Raw genomic sequence first — 23,464 nt, 5'->3', positions numbered from 1 at the left:
TTCAGGTCACCCGCAAAAGTAAAATGAGAAATGCTTTGTGAAACATGAAACCGGCACAGCTTTCATATCGCATCGCATCTTTTTTATGCAGTTTTCACCTACTGCTATTTTACCAAGTTTTAAGTTTCCTGCCAGCGTTACGGGTCCGCTTGTTGGTCTTCAATATGGCTAAGAGTTCTCAGTGAGTTTTGACAGACTGGCTTCACTAACTATGCCTTTGCAACAAAATGTCAGGAGCAGGTGTCGGTGCAGTGAAGACTCACAGCATCACAAATGAAGACAACAGGAGAAGCGGACCGAGATCATGTGCAAGGATGTCCTCCAGGCTGCAGTTAAGTCAGAGGACACACATGGTGTTAAGTGGAGGTGTTTTCTTAAGTGATAATATAATCCAGTAGTGTAGTACTCCACCTGAACTACACCTGATATATGGAACAGCACAGGATGACAATAAAGATGATATTCTCTTCACACTATTGTGCTGTAAGTGAAACGGTAACCACAGCAGATACCGGATCTGAAAAGGCTTAAATTTAACTGGAGACTATCGCACGCAGCACTTCAGGTGAAAGGTTAGCTAAATTTACACGTTCACACTTTGGCTGAGAGTTCTCCACCTCTCGGCAGTGTCGGCGGCTGCAGGGAATTCGGCACTGAGTAAAAAGCTCCATCTAGTGGTGCAGCTAAAGAAGTACAGGGAGGGTTTTTTTAAAGGGTCTAGCCAACTAAAAAAAACATGATGAACTCTGTGAGACTGTTGCTCAGAATGAACAACAATCAGAATGAACCACCTTTGCCATCTTAGTGTTTTGCGACCATATGTGACAAATGGTGACGGAAGAAACAGAGAGAGAAATCGATTATATAACTTATTGGCTAATGACCCTGAATAATCCTCCTTTCTGACTGTAAGAATTCATCATTTGTAAAAGAAAATTTTATTCAATATGATGTGAAACTAGAGATTAAAACCATAAAGCTGTCTGTGTTTGCTGAGATTGTAGAGAAAAGGAGCCAAGGGTCTTTTTGCAACCAGTGTAGTCGCCCCCTGCTGACTATTAAAAGTAACGCATGTTATTAGATGCATGATACTAACCTGTCACAACATGTTTTTTTAACGGAAATAATGAAATAATGCTTGGTGATGGTATTTGGCTTTATTAGTGTGGATGCTGATTAAGCACACAAGCAAGGATTGTTCTTCTACTTTTCATATTCCGTACATTTTTTGGCATCTATCTCCTTCAACACCGTTCAACATAGAAAAACCAGTCAACCACTGTTAGATTCCTCTTCTTTTGGACATGACTGCTTGTATTTTCCTCATTTTTAACTCTTATATTTTTTAACTTATTCAACTTTATTCAACAAAAATTTACCATGTATTTCAATGGGAGAATGTGGGCAGTGGAGTCAGTTGATGACTTTTTCTTAATCATCTGGTCAGAAAAGATGATGATTAAAAGTTACAGTATTTAACTGTCTGTAGTGGATTTTCCCACATTTCAGACATTCAGGGACTTAAATAATATGAGGTTTCAAATATTTCTTCAAATGTTTTGTGACTCTGAATTTTCTTTTGTCATTACTCAACTTTTTCTACTGTACATTTTAAACATGGTCAGCTACTTTTCAACTTCTTCCTCTGTCTGAAAATCAGCTTTAAACAGTTCTACACTTTTGTTTTCAAGTGAAACATTCGGTTTTTCATCTCCTTCAACATTTTTAACTTAACATTCAGCAGTTGCTTCATTTCCGCTCAAAACATTCAGCTATCAGCATCCACACTGCAGTTTCGTTAGAAAATGCATTTTCTAGTTATTATTATTTGCTAAAGAACTTTAAAATAAACAAACATAATGGCTTGTAGGAGTGGAAAGACTGACATTATATGTTGAAAACATAAAGATTAAATAGGAAGAAAACCTTCAAAAAATAAAATAAATTGAAAAGTCAAAAATGGTCTAAAACCTAAAATCTAAGGTCCACCTAATTTAGGTACCTTTAAAAACAAATAAATACCCAGGTTAGTCATGAATGTGGACGCGTTTATTTGTATTCTCTGGTCAACATATATCAGCAATCTGTTCCAGAAAGGTTGAATGAACTTGGAGTCTAACCACAGTCCTCTTAGAGACCTCACCCCCATCATCATCATTTTGGACCGCAGCTCAAGGTCATCAGTCAGAAACCACATTGTGTGCCCTTCTGGACAGTAGACAGATTAGTCCCATTAAAAATTAACTGATCATGTTCACTCGCTCGGGGACACTGAAAACTTAGTTGATTCACAGATTACAGGTGCATATAAATCCAATGTATTCATTTGTTTTAAGACACTCACTCACTTTTTTTTATAAAACAGGTTTTTATTTCACGTAAACTACTCAAACAAAAAAGACATATCTACCTTTTCTTATGTGTCAGCAATCTTTGTTTTTTTTTTTCCAAATTTAAAAACCTCCAAAAACTTAACATTTCCACAAGACATCACAGACATGGTGAAACAGTATGATCCAGCTCTGGGGACAATCAGCAGGATTTACGTCTTTACTGCCGTGTCTCTGGATTTGTAGATCACCCCTCTGCTTTTCAGCTCTCTCACTACGCCTTCAGAGAAGAGAATAATGAGCAACCGAAACATATGAAGTGAGAAGACAATTCCAACCAATGTGTGTGCCCTGATGTGTTTGAATGTACCTGGAGGTAGTCTGCCAGTCACTGAAACTGCATATACACCTGGCTTGAAGTTGCCTGAAAGACAGAGCAGGAAAAAAAATAATTACACAAATGGATCATAATCTGAACTATGTGGCTATCATTAATAACTAGCAGGTTTTACAAGATTTATTAAAAAGCATGGAAAAATCTTATAGTCCTGGTTTTAAAATTAGGTAAATAACTTCATATGAACAACAACATAACATATTACACTGTGTCATTATTTAACAAAAACTAATGCAAAGCCAAAATCTATAAGCACTGTGGAAAAACTAATTTCTGGATTTTCTGGATGATTCAGTAAGCTTGCTGAACCACCTTTAGCACCAATAACTTAAAGTAACAGTTTTCCATTTGACTATCAGTCTCTCTCATCGTTGTGGAAGAGTTTTGGCTCATTCTTTTTGTTGTTGTTGTTGTTGCTTCAGTTCATTGAGGCTTGCAGGCATTCTTTTACGCACAGTCTCTTCAGGTCCCGCCACAGCATTTTAGTCAGATTGAGGCATGGACTTTGACTGGGCCATTGCAGCATCTTGATTCCTTTCATTTTCAGTGATTATGTTGTAGATTTGCTGCTGTGTTTGGGGTTATAGCCCTGTTGCATGACCCAATTTTAGTCTACATTTAGCTTTGGGGACATCTCCTCACATTTGAATACCCTGGTAGGAGTTCATAGTCGACTACAAGGTGCTCAAGTCCTGAGACTACAAAACAAGCCCAAACCATCATCCCTCCACCACCGTGCTTGACAGTTGGTTCTCTCCAACCAACTGGCTTAACATCTCCACTTTGGCCTCTTTTGATAGGATTGTTCCAGAAGTCTTGTGGATTGTTCAGATGCAACTTTGCAAACCAAAGCCATGCTGCCATGTTCTTTTTTAGAGAAAAGAGGCTTTCTCCTAACAACCCTTTCAAACAAGCCTTAGTTGTTCATTTTTTCTGAGCAGTGTATGGTCTGACCTTGTGGTGACTTTGCTGTGATGTTCACCACTGGGAAAATTTATATCTATCTTGAATGTTTTTCACTTGTGAGTAATCGATCTCACTGTAGAATGATGACATTCCAATAGTTTGGTTTATAATCCTTCCCAAATTGATGGGCACTAACAGTTGCTTTCATGAGATCACCACTGATTGTTTTTCACCCTGGCACTATGTTAACACACACCTGCTAAATCATCTGCTTTTATAGAGGTGCTCAGCCTGGCTGATGATCAAGTGCCATTTTCCCTCTCAATTATTATAAAAGCAGTGTAAGATGTACTTCGTTTTTCCAGAAACAGTGTCTCCTTTTTGTCTTAAATAAATAATGAACAATTTAACATTTCTTATCATGTCCTGATACATAAAACCTGAGAACTGAATGTACTGTCGTCTTCTTTTTTTAAAACCATGACTGTATGCTTCAGCAGATCCTTACCTATTCTCTGCCATTTAGCCACCCAGCTATCTTCAGGACTCATCATGGCGATCACACTATAAACATTTAATCAGTGTCAGTAAACCATAGGGAAGAACAGACAAAGAAACACATAGTTACTGCTTAGTCAACACTTACCCATCAAACGAGGAACTTGTGCATTCATACACCATCTCTCGGTTCCCCTTCATCTGGAGGTATGACTCACAGTTGTCACAGCCATCATATTCAAACTGGTCAATGGTCTAAATTGGAAGAGAGCAAGAGAAAAGTGAGGTATCAGATTGCATGAGTCCAATAAAAAGAGCCAGAAGAAAGAATCAAAAATGAGAAGTGAGATATTACTTGAGAAATATTAACTGCTTTAAAAAAAGACTATTATTTCTAATGAGGGTCATACATATATTGGAACCCACCATAGATAATGATGCCAACAAACCTTGGCACATCCACTGATAATGGCTGTGCATGGTTAAATAATAATAGTATTAATACTACTACTACTACTATAACAACAACAACAACAACAACAACAACAACAACAATAATAATAATAATACTAATAAAGTGAGATGGGATTATGTGTTGGTGTTGTGCCAAAGTGTCATTTCTTGTATTTGCCAACCCCCCCACAGACAAACAAACAAACAAACAAAAAAAAAACAAAAAGAAGCCCGCATTTAAACTACTGTAAACATGCTATACTGTAAATGAAATCTCTCCAAAATAAAACCTTTAATTTCTCAAAAATAAAGTCAGATTTCCTGCACGCCCGACCTTCCGAAATAAATCACTGAGGAAGCATTGAGGAACAATAAATGTTTCTAGTTTCATTTATCGTGGATTTTTAACTCTAAAGTTAATCTCAAAATATGTAGTTTCGCTTGCTTCAGCCATTATTGTCCACCTTGTTTCTTTTCTTATTGTCGACCTTAAGAAAAAAAACCCAATAACGTTATTCTGTGTTTTGTCACAATAACATCACCTTCTACCCAGGCTCTGCCAGGTTCTGCACATTTTTCTAGTACGGCCCCAAGTCGTTATCGTGGGACTAGAAACCAAACAAACTAGCACAGATGTCTTTTTGTAAACAAAAAAGCCCCAGTGAATACTTAGGTATAATTCCTTGACTAAAAGCAACCAAGCGTCATTTCGAAGTTTTAATTCCTGTTAGGTCAAACAGGAGGAAAACACTGCGCAGAGCACCACGTTAGCACAGGAGCTAGCCTCACAGTGTTTTTCTCTCAGATAAAGATTTACCTTCACTAACGAACAAAGCAGACAGGCTCTCAGGTGGCGCAGGTCTTTGGGGACTGTTTCTAATGCCATTATGTTCGGACAAAATAATTGAACAAACACTAAACAATCACGCCGACTAATATTATGATGATTTTCTAGTCGCCTGGATATTACGTCACTTTATAAGGCCCTAGCAACCCAGAGGCGTCCCTGTAGTCCGCCTGAATAAAAGTCCATGCACAAAAAATCAGAATCAGGGAGACTTTATTTATCCCCAAGGGGCAATTAAGATACAACAGAGCAGGATGACGTTAAAAATAAGGACAGGGCATAAACAGGCAATAAGAATGAGATTTAAAAAATACTTAAAATATACAGTATATACACAGTTTTAAAATTAAAGTGACTGAATAAGTGAATAAATAACTGTAAGTGACTAAAAGTGAATGAAGTGTCAGCAACATAAAAAAGAGTGTAGAGTAATTTATGTTTATGGGTGTGGGAAATGGTCTTATCGACTGGAGTTAAAAAGCAGAGGGGCTTTGGGGACAAAGGTGGCTCTCCTCCTCTCAGTCCTGCAGGAAGTGCAGCGGAGGCGCCGCCCAGAGGGGAGCCATTGAAATGCGGGGTGAAGAATGTGAGAGGGGTCATTAATACGTTAATTAATTTTTACTATGCCTTTTTACTATGCCTTCCTGGAAAGCAACATGACCTTCTCCATTACCTGCTGGTTCCACTCCCTCAGCCTTAAGAACAGGAACAGACTGCAGCACACTGCATCAGTGTGCTCAAAAATCATTGGCCTGCCTGTCAGAACTCTTGCACAGGTTTTCAGCCAACAAGGCCATTAGCCCTTGGTGGCACCTCCTGAGAATTTCCTCTGTGTTAGCAGAGAATTTCAGGAGGTTGTCAAAAATGGTTCCCAAGTATTTGTATTCCTCAACTACCTCCACAGGCTTCCCATGGATGGTGGTGGTGACTGAAGCAGCCAGGTCACCACCATCTCTTTGGTTTCGCTCACGTTCAGTTCAAGTTTGGAGCTGTTACACCACCTTACAAACTTCTGAAGAATGGATCTGCAGTCATCGGTCTAGAGGATGAAGAGCAGGGGGGAGAGCACACAGCCCTGGGGGGAGCCAGTGGAGGTGGAACAGAGACCAGAGTCCTGTTGGTCAAAAAGTCCAATATCCACAGGATTAGATGATCAGGTGAAATCGGGAAGAAAGTTTAATGGCCAGGATATGAGGCTGCAGAGTGTTGAACACTGATGAAAAATCAGCAAAGAGAAGTCTGGCGGAGGAGTGAAGGAGCTCCAGATGTTTGTGGATGGAGTCCAAGATGAAGATTTTTGCATCATCGACGCCTCTGCGTGCACGGTAAGCAAACTGAAGTGGGTCCATCAGGGGGTCAGTTGCTCTTACAATGTGCTGTTTTATGATCTTCTCCATGGCCTTCATCACCAGGGAGGTAAGGGCCACAGGATGAAGATCATTGAGAGACTTTGGGTTGTTTCTTTTGGGGATGGGGGTGACTGTGGAGTGTTTCCACAGCTGGGGGCGGTGTGACTGTCAATTGAGTGTTGAAATAGAGTCTGGAACACACTTCCTAGTTGCCTTGCACAGTGCCTCAGAACTTGACTGCTGATGTTGTCAGGGCCGGGTGAGCTCCTCTCCCTGGTCCTCCTGAGGGCTCTCACCACGTCCTCAGTCTTGAAGGTGAGTGCAGAGCTGCCAGGTTTGATAATAAACTAAAGTGATATTTACGATTTATGATATTTATGGGCAGCACAGTGGCACGGTGGTTAGCACTGTTGCCTCGCAGCAAGAAGGTCCTGAGTTCAATTCCACCATCAGGCCGGGGTCTTTCTGTGTGGAGTTTGCATGTTCTCCCCGTGTTTGCGCGGGTACTCCGGCTTCCTCCCACCATCCAAAGACATGCAGCTTGTGGGGATAGGTTAATTGGATAATCCAAATTGCCACTAGGTGTGAATGTGAATGGTTGTCTGTCCCTATGTGTTAGCCCTGCGACAGACTGGCGACCTGTCCAGCGTGTACCCCGCCTTTTGCCCTATGACAGCTGGGATAGGCTCCAGCGCCCCCCGCGACCCTGAAAAGGATAAGCGGAAGCGAATGGATGGATGGATGGATATTTACGACATAGTATTAGGGCCACCTTAAGAAACAAAAATATTATTGATCATTTTGACAATAAAGTCGAAATTTTGAGATTAAAGTCGAAAAACCTAATTCGAAGAAAGGTTGAAATGTGGAGATTGGAGTTATTGTTTCACTGACTTCAGAATTTGCATACCTGAATAAAGGCATCATGTTCTCCTCAAGCGGTGCTACACACCAGTCTCATGTAATGTTAACAGGTTGTTAATATTACATAGAATTAGCAACACATCGGATTTTGACAATGAAAGGATACAAATTGGATGTATTTTACTGGCTTGGCAGTGAGATTTTTTGTTTTCACAAAATGTAGATAGATGATGCTGTCTACATCTAAATACAAATAATAACAATAATAATAATAATAATAATAATAATAATAATAATAATAATAATAATAATAATAATATACTTCCTTATCACTAGGTGGCGACACAGCTCAGCGTGTTTTCATTTGTTACAGTTTCACACCACATGTGCTTGGTGACATCTATTAATTCCATTGACCTAAACACTGATTATGTTACCAGTCAAATCTCTTTCAACAGTTAACATCGTTTTCTCACATTTTGTTTCTTATTTGTTTATCATGGATAATTAACCTGCGTTTGTCACTGCACTGTTGCCGTGCCACATCCAACTTTGGAGAGGCTCATCATCTTGCGTCTTGTATGAAGCTGCAAGTAAATAAACTCAGAAATAAACTCAGATGATGTGAAATGTAAGCTATAAACAGCAGGCTGTGTGAGAACCTGCGATGCATTCATTGGAGCTATTTGCAAAACAGTTTAAAAGTAACATATATTACCTAAAGGCATTTGTGTGACTATGGCAACAAAAGCATGTAAACCAGAGGCTGTAAACTGTTTTTGGCTCTCTGTGTGACGTTTAGGGTCCAGTTTCGGCGTTGAAATGTGAAAGGATCTTGGGCTTTGTAGTCCCCCAAAATTAAGCGTTGTTTAAAGTAACGGAGGGATGTCACATTGAACTCCAGCACCTCCACCAACGGCAGTGAACTTCCAACGGTTCCCAGTGCGACTTGGTGATACAGGTGCAGTTATTACAGTGTTTATTTTAGATTTAACCTTACTTAAAATATATGAGACCATATGGAGATGGATAAAACTTTAACAGCTCTTAACTAAAAAGTTCTTTACTTAGGAGAGGCTGTTTGACAAGATAACACAGCCACTGCTAATGTTAGCTAATGCTAGCAGAGTAACAGAAACAGTGAAAGATAACATTTTACTTTTTACAGCATTTTATTTATAATTTAAAAAAAGTTTAATCCGTTTTCATTAACAAGGGTAATTATGTGTTTAATATAATGAATGGTGGTTAAATAACTTTGTTAACTTGTTATAACTTGAGTGTATGTAAAACATAAACTAAAGTTAAATAGTAACGTTATAAACATGTAAAGCAGGTTAGCTGCTTTGACCAGGGCTGTTTAATATTGTTATACCTGTCTCAGTTGCACAGGCAAAGGCATGGAAGTCGGTTTAAATTCACTCCCGGACTCAATCAACCCCAGCAATTTTCCTGCAAAGTTGTGGCGTCTGGTGAACAACCCGGCCTACAACGCCATCTGCTGGGACCGCCAGGGCGAGGTAATCGTCATTGACCAGCAGCTGTTCGAGAAGCAGATCCTGTCTCCAAGTGCCATCACCGCGGGCAGCGCCGACTCCTTCAAAACCACCAACTTCTCCAGCTTTGTCCGTCAGCTCAACTTGTACGGGTTCAAGAAGGCCGACCCTCAACAGGACCTGGACGGCAAGGAGTATCCAAGCTTTTACAACCCCAACTTCAAGCGAGACCAGCCTGAACTCGTTTCGAGGCTGAGGAGGCTCACCGTGGACAATAAGGCCAAGCTGCAAGCCGGTCTGAACATAAAGTGCCGGTCCCCGAGTGGATATCAGCGCCTGTATCGGGATGGGGAAGACAGAGGAACATCTATGAGAAGAGGCAAGTGCTAATAAGGGATAATAGTGGAAATATATGGTTTCCCTGAGGTACTCAAGTTCACACTAACCGTTCCTCAGCCACAAGAGTAGTTTCTGCAAAATTCCACAGTAGTTCTGTGTAAAAAGGGTCATCATCAGCTCCTTAAAAAAATACAACACTGTCCCATTTTATGTACATAAACTTTGTAACTGAAGAATATTCTTTAAAACAGAACAAAGCTTTCTGCCGCAACTTCGCCTACTTCCTCTTTAGAACAAGGGTCTAAAGAGGTTGAAGCACAGCTTTATTACTTGATCGGCATGTTTGGGCCTGTGGCCTTCATGAGGGATGACCTTGACATAAGTAATAAAGCTGTACTATAAGTGTTGCTGGAGAGTTGACCTCATTTGAGAGTATTCTAAATATATTTTTCTGTTGACCAGAGGGATTACTAAACTTTCATTTGACAATCTTACATGCCACAGAGAAAATACTCAGATGTTTTCAAGAAATATTACCTGCTGATAGGGTTTTCTGTCATATTTCCGAACACCATATTGAACTTATTAAGGACAATAAGTCTGTGTCCTCCTGTACCAACACATAAGCCCTCTCGTACTGTCTAAAAGGTTGTTGTTGTGCTTTGTGTCTTCCAGTTTCTTCGGGAGGCTCTTTGCTGCTGAGCCCCACAAATCAAAAGGCCACTCCTCCTTACTATCCAAGTAAAACCCAAGCCTACACTGGGACCCCCATCCCACCACGATTCCTGATGAGGGCTGCGGCTCTTCCTTCTGCTTTGTTTTCCTCAGGCAAAGAGCTACCAGTACCTTTAAACCGCCCTTACACTGGAGTAAACTCAAGCGCCAATGCTGTGCACATTCAGCAGAATTTCCTGGCCCACGCAAACCATGGAAGTCCAAATCTCACCAGTTATAGTCCTTGTAATGCTCAGTACCAGCCTGGCTACTATTCCCCACGTAAGCATTAAATATTATTTAGTAAAATATAGCCAGTGTACCACTTCACTTAACATGCTATCTTTTGTCCTTCCTGAAGTTGGTCATTGCTACCATCCCAACCTTGTGGCCCCTCATATGGCAGGTGGTGGCCTTCAGACAGGCTTATTCTCGCCTCAGAGTTATTATCAGGTAGGACCACTGTCATGTGACGTAACAAGTCAGTGAGCGGTATTTGGGCCATCTTTAACATATGCTTTTATATCACCATTTTAGGCAGGATATCCTGTCGGTATGTTGTGTTTCCAAGACAATAACCAATGCCTGCAGAAAAATGAGAAGCAGGAGGTGAAAAACTGTGAAATCAACTTGGAGGCAATTTTTAAGATCGCAGATGAGGTCATGCAGACTCCACCCAATACCTGCCTGGTTAAAGTTGAGCCCCAAGACGAGGTGGTCCCTGAGCTAGAGTCTTCATCCAACACCCGTGACAGCCCACTGTGTGACAGCAACGGTGTCATCAGGTCTATCCCTTTCTCTGCTGGACCCACCATAGTATCTGCATCGAGTATTGCTCCTCTAGTTCCATACAAAGAGCAGTGTGTGGAGTCTGTACCAGAGGAAATGCCTGAGGATGCTATCATTGAGGTAAGACTGCGCATTGAAGAGTTCCTGAAGCTAAAGTGCATCTGTTTTATGTTTTTTTGTAATGTTTGACATTGAGGTATTTTTTGATGCATCACATTCCTGATCTAAGATGTTTTTTCCTTTACTATGCTAGACAGTAAAGTAACCCAAACTTGTAGGAAAGTTTGCAAGGGAAGGCGGGAGGGTGGATCAGAGCAGCACAGTGGTTTTGGTTCTTGATAGGCTGCAATTGCAAGAAAGGTTAGAAATGATAGTTGATCTTTTTTCATTGAGGAACATGAGACACATTCCTCAGAGATTTTGGTTCAGACTCACGTGATAACAGCACACAGTTGCTGACGTTTTGTCAGATGCACACGATGGGAATAACCTAATAGAGCATCCTGAAGGTACTCTATTAGGTTGAGATCTGGATATTGTGAAGACCAGTTGAGTAAAATAATAGTGAACTCACTGTTGTTCTTAAGAAACCAGTTTGAGGTTTGTGGCATGGTGCTGGAAGCAGCCATCAGAAGATGGGGACACATTGGTAATAAAGGAATGGATGCGGTTAGCATCAACACTCCGACAGGCTGTGGAGTTTAAACAGTGCTCAGATGGTACCAAAAACTATCCCTCACACCATTACATCACCATCAGCATGAACCATTGATAAAAGGCAGGATAGATCCATGCTTTCATGCTGTACATGCGAGATTCTGACCATCTGAGTGTGGCAGCAGCAATTGAGTGGCACTCAGCGTCATCCTCTAATGTTGTAGTACATCTGCATAAAGGTTCAAGGATGTATGCATTCAGAGATGCGGAAATCCCAGTAGATCATCAGTGTCTGATGTTGCACATTCTGGGTTACTGCAATGTGATCAACTCAGTAGATAATCGTGTTAAGACGCAGTTGGTGTACCTAATAAAGTGGCAATGAGGTTACTGTTGCTCTAGGTGATCAAACCTGACACTGAAGCTTTTTCCACACACAGATCATTAATAATGGATCTTTCCGCATAGTTAAAAAATGTAGCAAATATTTTGCATACTGTTTTGAAAAGTTGGTTCTTTTTCAACGTTTAGAACAACATATAGAACATGTGAAAATCCGATTATGTTTCAGGCTGTATTCATACAGAAAATTATTGATATTGTTATATAATTTGAATAAATCTATACTATATATATATATATTTAGTGGCCTTATATATAGTTTAGCAGAAAGCCTGGATTATTTGCCTTCTCTGTGTCCCTACATTAAGGTTACCACAGATCATGAGAGGGATATTGTACCTGTTACAGTTGGTGATACTTCCAGTGATTCCAGTCTGAAATTATAACAACAGCTGCACAGGAAATACACCAACTCTTTAGGTAAGGCTGTTTAGGGTCAAATTCCAGAGTAAAATTAGTGAAAGAAAAGGCAATTAAGGCTTTTATGCTTGCTAAAATCAACAGATCCGTGATGACAGTGTCTCATATTTCTCATCATAGATCTCAGCTTGTTGGTTTGATTGGCATGTGACAGGGAGCCTTGAGTCACTCCAGGATGTGAGCTTAAGCTCTTACTATTACCATACTTGAGTCTCGAATTGGAAAGATGATTTATTGTGTGAATGCTTGTTGCTTTGTTCTCTTTTAAATCTTATTACAAATTCTTTTGCAGAAGTACATATATGTTGTACATTGTATGTAGTTGTACAGGAATGTTTTCTCCTCTTATTTTATACATCCATTGTAATTAACACTGATGCTTTTATTTCTGTAAAATTTTAAAATACATTTTTAAAACAAGTATGCTTGTAAATGTATAAAGCATGGATATTTACGTACATGATTTTGTGAAATAGTTTTACCAGATTGTAATGTTATTTTCAAAGAACTGAAATAGAAAAATAAGTCTTGTAAACCATAAATTGGTATTGGAGTGCTTAAAAAGGACTCAAATTATTTTACGAGGGAGAAACACTTTGTCTACTGATTGTTTGCTTTATTGTGTTTTCCCTACCTTTTTATTCTCACTATTGATGTACTTTTTAAAATATGAAACTAGAATTTTAAATAAACGTGAATACAGTTTATGGTTGGATGTTTAGTGTGTACTGCATTATTAATAATAAAGGGGTGTTGCTTGTTGTAGACACCAGAGGGAGCCACTTACTTGTTTTTGGTGAAACTGCTGCTTTTCGGCGGATCCGCCTTCCACTTACTAATGCTGCATTCAGGTGCTCCTCGTTAACTCCACCTACGATAACGTTAAAAGAAAATGAACGATTTTTGTTTGTTTGTTTACATTCTTACACATGCAAGAAAATTAGATTGCGTTTGATTCTTACCGCAAAATAGATTTTCAGTGACGTTAGAAAAATGTAGTACTAACGCTGCAATTCCACTAATGGCTTATACAAATAACAACGTAAAACACTTGAAACACAATCTGTTTACAGGATTAGGGGTGAAGTGTTGATCAAACTCCCGTCCCCGTTAGCACGTGAAAGTAGCAGGAGAGGGAGCAGGTAGACACTTTCAATGAGATCCCAGGGGAGAGACAGAGAGTCCGGGAGGTAAAGTTGTAGAACGGTGTTATAATAGTACACTGTGTCTCTATGCTTTATCCCCTTCAAACAAACACTACAAGGAGGCTGGGCAACTTTTTAAATTAACTTTTTGCAGATTTCCCCCTCCGCTTTCAGTGATAGTTTTGATAAACGAGTCAATTTCCTTCATTCTTCTCAGGAGGATCGGGTCTAATTTCTCACAGTGCAGCGGAGGCACTGAACTCGGGGGAAGCCTGCGTGTGTGTGTATGCGTGCGCGCGCGCGTGTCGCCCCCCTGACGGGTAGGTTTGAAAGAAGTTGATGGCCGTGTCACTGAAGCTGCTTCGGACCCAGTTTTAATTACCAGGCTACAAGCAAAGTAAGGCAACGGCCCGTTTGCTTCGGTTAATAATTACACAGAGCTGTGTGCTGAACGGAGCAGCTTCTTCGAGGATTATTTTTTCGCAACTCGTCGGCTGTAAGAAACATTGCCCAACTTTTCGGCGCCGCATTTGATCCGTCAGCATGCCTCATAACTCTCCGGCGGCAACCTGTAAGCCAGCCTTTGAAGTCGCAGACGTCGCTCTCGTGCGTTTTTGGTGGATTTATCCACAAAGTGTTGCTCTCACGGGACGGGTTTAACTTTTAAAGCTTTGCCTCCTGTGTGCTCGCAAAATGTGACTGGAAGGTACAGTGGTCAATGTGCGCTGCATTGTAAAAACAGTCCCGAGGATTTACGGATACACAGTTGCCAGGAGAGGACCCCGTCCTTCTTGGAGAGGATACCGCAGTTAAGCTACCACGTAAACACCCTCCAGACGAGGACATAGACCCGCCTGTGATGAAGAGCACCCCGGTGGAAACAGATGCACTCTTTAAGATCTAATACGGCACGGCTCGTCTTCACAGTGCACTGGCGCATGCAGTGCTTCTCAACCCACATTAATGACACTGGATAACAGTTAATCGGAGCTTTTTCCTCGTGTGAGACATCACTTTCCACGTGAGACATATGCATATCTGTAACGTGTTAGACTGGGAATATTAACTCTAGTGTTGAATGGAAGTTTTATGAGTTACCATGGAAGTCCTCCGGCTTTGAAAGCCCAGATCTGTTAAGCAAGTAGGCAGAAGGAATAAAGCGGGACCTGTGCGTGTACTTGTCGATACCGCTTTCCTGCGTCTTGTTTATCCGCGGTGCTTGCCTGCTTTGAAGTCCAAGATGTGCGGCCGGGACCCGCCGCTACAGCCGAGGCCATGACCGTCCCACAGCGGCGCCCGGCCGGGCTCTGGCCGTGGCTGCTCATGGCGGCTCTGCAGGTGGTGCTGGGCCAGCAGGGCCTGGAGTCCGAGCGGCCGGTTCTCCGAGCGATTATCAAGGTGACGCTGCTGAAGCACGAGCCCACGGGGAAACCCCTCACCTTGGAAGGGGTGTTCGTGGGAGGAAGTGCCGGCAAAGCAGAGGGAAAACTCATGCAGGTAGGGTGTCATCAAAGGGTACCTGCACTACATGACCACATCACTGTCCATTTACCTCAAAGCTCACCTGCTGCACAGGTGGCCCAGCACCTTTGTGGCACCTGGTGCAACAATTTTCCATAGACTGCAATAGACTAACTCAATGATCATATGGTCAATATCTGATCTTCATTTTGTGTATTGATAGAACAGCTTTACAACACATGTAGTTACACTTCTGCTCTGTCAGATATGGATTACCAGCCTGAAAGCTTCTCCTATAGTACACTACTGGGAACACTTAACACAGTAAGTGTTATTCTTTGGACCCCCCCAAGAGAGTCACTTTAACCTCTTTTGCAATTACCGCTTGACTAATAACTTAGTCTGTGTTAAAAGCCTTAATTGGAAAGTTATTTTACACTCCCACCTCTTTCAGTGCACCAATCCCTCTGTAGAGTGACTTATGTTTCCCTACAGTTTACACAGCACCCGCTGCTAAAAGACTCCTGCAGCAGAGACTATGGGTTACAGCACAGTGTGCCTTTCTGCTTTCCACTCAACACTGGGCTTGTGATGATAGAACATATGAATTCCTTTAACAACAGTGATGACAAACGTGTTATTGAGGTTAGCTTATTTTCAGTCTATTTTAGCTCTCTCCTGAGAAACAGTGGTTTGGCTCAGTCCACCAGCCTCTCTAACGTGTATCTTTTCTAAGGTAACTGTTTTGTTTTGCAGTGACTATTTTTGGCATTTGATGCTCTCTCCCATTATATTTAATATCAAGGTGTGGCCAGTGACTGCAAAATGACAGCATGTCGAGACCAATATAAAACCTGTCATTTAATGGGGGTTTTTTTAGGTTAAAAATCTTGCCTTTAACTGTCCAAATGTGAAGTATGTTCTCTATTCAGTGTGCATATTTAGGATTCAAGAGTGGATTAAGGTCCCTGCGCTGTAAAGCTCCGCCGTGTCGATTTATTTGCTGTCTCCAGAGAAACGGGACGAAAGATATTAGGTTCTGTGGGATCTTGTCTCGCTTCACTCACCAGGTATGGGAGGTTTTGTGAATGGTGAGCCAGATGCTGCAGTTTGCCATAGTTGATAAGGATTTATAATGCTCTGATGGAGAAAAGCCCAGCATTAGTCACAGTGAAAAGCCACTTCTGTTTTCCCACTCCAGTTTTAAGCTGATCTGACTGGACCCTGTCTGTGTGGGATGTTGACAACATGTTGTGGATACATAACACATAGCTGTTGAGATCAAAGCACTTCCAGCTTTCTGGGATTTCCAGCTTTTTGTTGTTGTTGTTGTTTAAGACTTTGCAATGTTTGCAGGGCGACACAGGGTTTTAATGAAGCTGTGTATTCCCCTAAAGGTGTGGATGAAAGGTTGAGTGCCACCCTCAAACCATTCTTTTTTATCTCTGCCACCGTCAGCCTAATTTTGTGCTGATAAGATCCCTGCTTTTTTCCCCCTGTTTCTTTCTGTTTTTCTTTTTTTCCGGCTGCCCAAATAGGTTATACATCTACTCTGTTTTCCTCTGGTCAAACCACCAATTGTGTTGCTGTCCAAGGCTGGGAGGGCATGGTCCTGCGAGGCTCTCTCCTCCCTGGCTGTTCTCATACTGCACAGAGGTGGTGTTATGCTGCAGGATGCTCTTTGTTGCAGCTCAGGCCTGTTGTAACAGGTCTCTGTTGCCTCTGCAGGCAGCTTCATGGTCCCACTTTATGTTCTTGTCTTCCAGTGGACGAGGGGACTGATGGCTAAAAAGTTCCAGTTTCCATCTTGCATAGCATTCTCGTCTGTGTTAAATATAAGCCAACCTTGTCGATGCATGTCTTTTATAAATTCCACTTTTCTGAAAATTTTTATGGACTGACAGAGTTTTCATCTTTTGTCATTTTAGATGCTTGTTCATCTTTATCAAAACGTTGCTTCCCTGAGCCTGGGAATTGCATTGCATCCTTGTTTTGATCATGTTTGCTACCATGTGTGGGACAAACTCTGAAGTTCTGAATCCATGAGATTTCACTGTGGTACTTGTCTCCGTCTGATCTGTTAAACTGTGATCTCCCTGGAAGTGTGCCCTTTCCTCTGAATGAACACGCTCACTGGAACACTGGCTGGGGTCTGGCCAGCACTATTTGGACAAATACAAGTGCTGAGGAATTTTGACTCCCTCTCCCTTCCAAAATGAAACTCGGTGATTAAAGGAGAAGCCCAAAAGCTTCTGAAACAATGACGAACTTGAGGATTGTTGTTGAAACTTCTTTTTGAGAAATGGAGATAAACTGTGTTCTTTTAACAGGTCCAATTAAGGTATCCTTAAAACTCCACCTATGTTAACTTAAAGTCATCTTGACTTTCTTTTATTCCTTTTCTGCATTGTTGTTTTTGAAATGTTGAAGTGAACTTTGAGAGCTCCCTCAAATACATAAGCTATAATTAAGGCTTGACACTGGTTAACTGTGCAACACTTCACATTTTTTCGTCTCAGTGTCCTACAAGGTAGTGAATGCCTCCCCGTCTCTCTAAAGCGTCCCAGGCCACTATCTGCACACCCGCCCCTTGGCTGGCCCTCAGCACAGCCGTTTGGGAACTAAGGAGGGGAGGGTGGAGAGGGTACTGAGGGAGAACATCAAAGTGTGTCCAGTTCCGAACGTGAGCTGGGATGATTAAAAGCTGAGACTGTTTACACTGTACTTCCCATATGGGCCCTCTCCTCCCCCTCCCTCTAGATTTCCTGTCCATACTTCCTATCTCCCTGGATGAGATAACAGCCTGTCCAGGACTCCTCAGGGCTCCTCACTGCCTCACATAGTTTCGCTTTTGTGCATGTGGTTTATAACAGTGTGTAGCAGCAAACAATGCAGGTGAGCTTCATGTATTGGAGCCAACATACTGATATGATATAATAAACAAGCTAATGTGTTTGCAAAATTCGTGCAATGAACCCCACATTTGGCAATCAGATTTGGCATTCATTTGCCATTCATGCTTCTTTTTAAAATACAGTAACGGTGAAGCAGCCTGCTCTGAATGCTTCACAGTGCTCGTGTCTGGTATGCACAGCACTGCTGTGTCCACCAGTATGGACGCCATATGAGAACTCAACATTAACAGCAGTAGAATCACATCGCCATCCGTCCCACCTGCACCTCGGCGACACTGGCAGTTGCATAAAGGTACAAATGAAATCCCTGTAAGCTCGCAATCCCCCTCCCCCTTTGCCACAGCGCCTGTTTTTTAAAAATTCTGAATGCTTTATGCAACTACTTGCTGTTTGTGTGGAGGTGGAGGCCATTTAGGAACAAAAGCCTGCTTTGAAGTCATCATATATAACATTATAAACAAGTTCAGTGGTGATCGCGCAAAGATTATTGTAGGAATGAACTGCTACACTGGTTTTGTTACCAGCCAGCACTGGCCCTGTTGACTCATATTGCACCACTGGCAGAAAAGAACATCATTTTATGTTTTTCAATATTTTTCTATTAAATGTTTGACTGTTTCACGAACAGCTAAAATGCTTTAAAACAGGATGACTATGTTTTTTTTCCGAAGGGGCAACATCCAGATCTGAAAATTTATGAATCGTGAAAGTTCCACAGGTGCAGTTCCTCCAGCTGGCACTTGAGGCATGCTCCAAAACTGAGTCAATCTCCACAGACTCCCATGTTAAAGTGCCAAGCCTTACATCATTAAAAAGCACATTTATAGCTTGGTGCAAGAAATTATTTTACCCTCTGTGGACAGTTTTTTCAAAGTTTTTCATTGTACCCATACAGTTTATGGATACAGGTTGCTATCCAAGCTTGCCAGTATTAGCTGGTAAATTAGAACTCTACCCTTTCATCAATATAAGGTAGCATCTAGCTTCAAAAAAAGCAACACAGTCCAAATTAAATGAGTGACAGCATAGTTACTGTCATTCTTTTAGACAGTTGCTGTGGAATAGTTTAGAAAATCAATTAAAAATAAATGGAACAAAAGTTAAGAGAATATATCATTTTTGGCTACAAGCCCATTTGTTACTTATAATCATTGCATTCCAACATCATCTACTTTATCTCTTTTATTTCCATGTGGTCTTTTGCAATGGTCTCCTCCTTCAGCGACACTACAGTAATGCGTTTCCTCTAACTCGTGCATTAAACAGACCCCCCCTCATGTGTCCAGGCTATCAAACAAATTGTGGACTAATGGGTTCTCCTGAGCAGGGAACTGAGAGAGCTGCAGCCTGCAGCACAGGAAGCAGGGGCTAGCGCTGTCCTGTCTGCCCTATTCCACAAGAGATGGCTGTGGAGATGTTCCTTAGGGGACATGGAAGAAGGGAGAGGCAGGTAGGGGGGAAACATGGCAAATCTCTTAATCCTGCTGGCCCCCTTCTTTTTTAGTCATTAGATCACGTCTGGAATTCTTCAATGTTATACAACACGTTTTTGTTTCCCCTTTCATAGCTCTTCTTATGCAAATAACCAGGGATGGTCTCTGTTTCTCTGCTACTATCACTGCTTCACTCGTTCAGCCACTCCCTAATACATCTACAAAAGAGTCGCATGCTTAATTCCATGTTTTTTGTAGCACACCCATGTAAACACACACACTAAGTCAAGGCTTCATCTGCCTGTTTTCATGTGTGTGTGTTTTCACACACTCCATACACACACTCGGTGGGGCAGTGGAAAAGCTAGAAATGCGCACTCTTGAATTAAATGTTAATCACAGAGGATCTGTCTCGCTCTTCATTTTGAGCACTTTTTTTTGTCCCTCCCTAGTACACAAACCACCGAAGGAGCAGCAAAAGCATGCGGCCCTTTTAAAGCTGTGCCATTATGTAGCCACACATGTGTTACAGTGGAGAGGAATGAGTCACCGCCGACTGTGAAAGCAGACACACACACACACACATATATGTTCCTTTGATGGCAGGACAACTGACACGGGGTCCAGGCGATTTCAGGGTCAGCGGAATTTAATTATGTCAAATATCCAAGGTTTAACAGTCGTGAATACCGCGACATTTTTGCATTCTCTGTGAGATGTGTATCTTGCGTGACCTTTTTTGAATTTGTCCTGACAACTCAGGTCAAGTGAAGCACCTGTCTCTTTCCAGTTGAAACCGATCCACTGGAAGTACAGAGGAAAGCCTGCTGATCCATAGTGGGTGTGGAGGCCAAGCTATCCTTTCCCCCAGGATCAAGGCCACATTTATAGAGATTTACTGAGAACTATGTTGCAACAGATGACAATTGTACCATATGGCATGAGGATTCATATGCTACTGGTGGGAAAGTTGGCTGTCTTTTTTTTTTTTTTTAATCTTCCCACAGGTTAAAGGTTATGCTCACAAGGATGAGTTGACTGAAAAGATGTTTAATTAATGAGTGATGATTTTATTGTCTGTTAACTATGTAAGACTTGCATTGGCACAATTTCGTATATAGATGGATACATCCATGTGATAGATGGATGTATGTGCATTTTCAATTAGTGTGACACTGCATAAAAGGTGTTAATGACTGTAGCTAGAATCTGAATTGGATTACCTTCTTCTCTTAATGTATAGTTAACTGTAATTTAAATCAAGCTTAGTTTTGTATAATTGACAACCCAGTATGGTAAGTGCTTATCACAACTTCAAGCACACCAGCACGTCACTAAAACCTGCCATAAATGTTGCCATGAGACAGTTAGTCTGACATCAGTTGGCAATTATATGCAATCTGTTTCTCATAATACAGCAATAAACTGTAATAAATCATTGAAAAACACATAGACAGAAATTCACATTTAACTATTACATTACATGCTCAGTAGCCTTCAGTTCTACAGGAATATAAACCAGAACACAACCAGCTGGTAGCCAGCTGAGTTGAGCTCCCTCAAGTTGTGCTGAGTAAAAAAGTATCCTGCAGACCAATGGCACCAGGTTGGCAATTTGTCTGTGTTTATCAATTAGGTAGTAATTATTTACAAAATTTTGACAGTCTCTCTGAGAGTGACTTCAGTCAGTCCAAGTCAGATTGCAACTGTTTGCAGAAAGGTTGCCTCCTATCAGGCAACCTGTGCAAGTCATGCATGGTTCAACATCCTTAAGCTCTGGGCAAATGTTTAGTCATATTGGCTGCAGAATGTGAAAAAAACATTGATTACAATCACATATAAGAAGCTCGCTGTCCTGTTTTTACCAACTTAGCTATTAGCTTGCTCTGAATTAGGAAGTTTGATTGGTTGATTTTGCTTGAGCTGAGTTAATGTAAGTTTCCTCGGCTAATGTTCAGGACAGAGGTCCCCGAGGTGAGCAGTCGTGTTCATAGTTTTCTTGTTCTTGAGTATTTAGATCAATTTAAATATCCATGTTTGGTGTCCCTGTATAGTGTAATATTGCTGTGTAAAATATTGCAATGATATGCTGTATCGATTTTTTTCCCACCACCCCTACTCTCAGGTGCTGTCCTCTCTGTCAGATGGTAATGACTCTCTACACATTCATCTGCAGCTAGAACACTCTGCCTCACTGCCACTAGTTGTAAACACAACCAGCACAGCCTGTCAGTACTGCACACTTCACTGCATGTTGGCACAAGATGCCTATGAATGTGGTTGAGAAATGGTGTCACACTGACCAATGAAGACAACAAAGGTGTAATCAAATCCGGTGAAGCTCCAGCCAAATAAACTGTCTTTGTGAGGAAGCTCATTCTGTGACAACAAAATGTAAACCTATCAAAGAACAGTGCATATAGCCTTTTTTGGCTATAGAGTTGTCTTGCCCTTAAGATGCACTGTTTGTCCTGTAACTGTGCTCAGTACTCCTCTTCAGATGGTAAACAGACTCATGTTCTGCTTTTTTATGCAAAAGTGCAATTGTGCTGCGAGGCCACATTTACACAGCTCTTTTTATTTATTCTGTGCCTTTAGATTTTCTACTGCTTTTTGCTTACACACACACACTCTGATTGATGCATCCTGCAGTATCTTGCCCGAGGACACTTCAGCCTGCAGAGGGCTCAAACCACCAACCGTCTGATTAGCACGCGACCTGACCACATTCACACGAGGTTGTCACTCGGGAGGCAGCAGTCCTGTGTGTTTTTGAAAGTTAAATATACTAACGTAAAATGTGTTCGTGACAAAATAATATCCATACTAAACATCAGCATGTTAAACTTCCTATTGTGGTCAAAAAAGAAAAATTCTCAAACACTAAACTAAAATCATCAGATCACTTTTTTTTCTTTTTAGCTCATAGGAATTCCCTCGTGGAGCCATGAGCATGGTGAGACTCTTGATTTTGTGTACATCACAACATTTTGTGGGTTTCTTGAGGGGAAAAAAGAAAATTCTCTTAAGAGAACAGTTCATCTTGGTGCATTCCAATCTCTCTGACTATTAAAAGAGCAAAATTAAACAAACTTCAAACTTCTCTAAAAGCTTTTCATAGCACAAACATTACAACACAGATTGTTCTTGTAGATATGCAGCATATCGCTGAGAGCATACAGTTTGTTAAAGGTTGGATCGGCTTCTTTGCTGTTTACTTTGGATATTTAAAAGGCGATTAGGGGCTTATGAATAATTTTGGACCTCAGTTGTTCTTGTCGTCTACTCAGTCAACAGTATTCGGTCGTGAAGCCAGTTGCTAATAACTTCAGCCTTGCCTGCGGTGGCGAGAGCAGGCTTAATGCTCGCGCTCACATCAAAGGCCCAGCAGCTCTTCTGCAGTTTTTCATTTCGCCGCCTGTCTCGCTCCTCTTTCCCCCAACAGTGTGGCTTTGAATTCCTCCTCCTCACCTCCTCTGCTCTAACCAGCCCTCTCTTGTTTCTTGACAGCTCTTTAAGATGGTTGTAATTCATTGCGTGTGCTTTAGTTTCAAGGACAAAAATGGCTGTTTGAAAAAAAACCAGGCAGGAAGCGCTTAGTTTGCTGAGAGGCTGGAGGAAAAGAGTCATCACCATACCACAGATAAACGCTGCGTAACAAACTCCCTCTTGCTCGCTCGCTCCCTGGCTCCTTGCAGCTCCTTTAGTCACTTTCATGGGCTTTTCTTGTTAATATGGCTCTGAAGAATAAAAGCCAACTGCAGCTCCTAGTAACATTAGGTTGATTCAATCAGTGTATGATGAGATACAAAAACCCCAGATTCATTTAGATCAGAGGTATGGTGTGGTACTGTTTAAGACACAGAATGTGCAGGGAGCACAGAGCAGAAGCAAATTTTCTACTTTTCTGCTTGAACGCTTGGCTCAGCGATCCGCAAGAGGAAGAGCTTTCACCTGTGGAGCGGCCTGATCCTTTATTTGTGTGTGTGTGAAAAAGCATGAGTGTGTCCACAGTATGTGTATACGTGTGTGTGTGTGTGTGTGTGTGT

At 41.4% G+C, this 23,464-nt stretch overlaps 3 protein-coding genes across 7 annotated transcripts in view; 2 read left to right on the top strand and 1 right to left on the bottom strand.

Moving 5' to 3' along the window:
• Positions 1–2,031: 2,031 nt before the first annotated feature.
• On the bottom strand, positions 2,032–5,583 carry supt4h1 (SPT4 homolog, DSIF elongation factor subunit). Its single transcript, XM_005928440.3, has 5 exons — positions 5,402–5,583; positions 4,280–4,386; positions 4,142–4,197; positions 2,701–2,754; positions 2,032–2,610 (listed from the first exon to the last, which is right to left on the bottom strand). The coding sequence occupies exons 1-5, from the start codon at positions 5,468–5,470 to the stop codon at positions 2,543–2,545; spliced, it is 354 nt and encodes a 117-aa protein (XP_005928502.1). The 5' UTR covers positions 5,471–5,583; the 3' UTR covers positions 2,032–2,542.
• Positions 5,584–8,077: 2,494 nt separating this feature from the next.
• hsf5 (heat shock transcription factor family member 5) lies at positions 8,078–13,168 on the top strand. Of its 5 annotated transcripts, none has more exons than XM_042223609.1 (8): positions 8,078–8,275; positions 8,447–8,605; positions 9,029–9,519; positions 10,155–10,475; positions 10,555–10,646; positions 10,731–11,102; positions 12,350–12,461; positions 12,582–13,168. In XM_042223609.1, exons 3-7 carry the CDS (start codon positions 9,045–9,047, stop codon positions 12,425–12,427), a joined length of 1,338 nt encoding a protein of 445 aa, XP_042079543.1. In that variant the 5' UTR covers positions 8,078–8,275; positions 8,447–8,605; positions 9,029–9,044; the 3' UTR covers positions 12,428–12,461; positions 12,582–13,168. The 5 variants fall into 5 exon arrangements, with proteins under 5 accessions (XP_042079543.1, XP_042079544.1, XP_042079547.1 ...); XM_042223610.1 differs by having other exon boundaries at positions 8,219–8,237; XM_042223613.1 differs by lacking the exon at positions 8,078–8,275 and having other exon boundaries at positions 8,340–8,605; positions 9,037–9,519.
• A 103-nt stretch (positions 13,169–13,271) lies between these two features.
• LOC121811766 (E3 ubiquitin-protein ligase RNF43) overlaps positions 13,272–23,464 on the top strand; it is a 113,520-nt gene continuing 103,327 nt past the window's right edge. The window contains exon 1 of the mRNA XM_042223608.1: positions 13,272–15,103. Within this exon, the coding sequence (XP_042079542.1) occupies positions 14,882–15,103 (222 nt within the window). The 5' untranslated portion in view covers positions 13,272–14,881. The remainder of the gene's footprint in view (positions 15,104–23,464) is intronic.

This window comes from Haplochromis burtoni, unplaced genomic scaffold (genome assembly GCF_018398535.1).
Source record: "Haplochromis burtoni strain Fernald_Lab_line unplaced genomic scaffold, NCSU_Asbu1 Contig_115, whole genome shotgun sequence".
In the NCBI taxonomy this organism is placed as follows: domain Eukaryota; kingdom Metazoa; phylum Chordata; class Actinopteri; order Cichliformes; family Cichlidae; genus Haplochromis; species Haplochromis burtoni.
The sequence above is the reverse complement of the archived record's forward strand: the minus strand, read 5'-3'. Positions and strand labels throughout refer to the sequence as shown.

Bases quoted from the DNA above. Each gene is read 5' to 3' on its own strand.
- hsf5 (XM_042223609.1), top strand. From the start codon at position 9,045: ATGGAAGTCGGTTTAAATTCACTCCCGGACTCAATCAACCCCAGCAAT. The intron at 9,520-10,154 runs GCAAGTGCTAAT...TGTGTCTTCCAG, and splicing joins AGGAACATCTATGAGAAGAG to TTTCTTCGGGAGGCTCTTTG. The intron at 10,647-10,730 runs GTAGGACCACTG...TCACCATTTTAG, and splicing joins CGCCTCAGAGTTATTATCAG to GCAGGATATCCTGTCGGTAT.
- supt4h1 (XM_005928440.3), bottom strand. From the start codon at position 5,470: ATGGCATTAGAAACAGTCCCCAAAGACCTGCGCCACCTGAGAGCCTGT. The intron at 4,198-4,279 runs GTAAGTGTTGAC...AAATGTTTATAG, and splicing joins ACAAGTTCCTCGTTTGATGG to TGTGATCGCCATGATGAGTC. The intron at 2,755-4,141 runs GTAAGGATCTGC...TCTGTCTTTCAG, and splicing joins GGCTAAATGGCAGAGAATAG to GCAACTTCAAGCCAGGTGTA.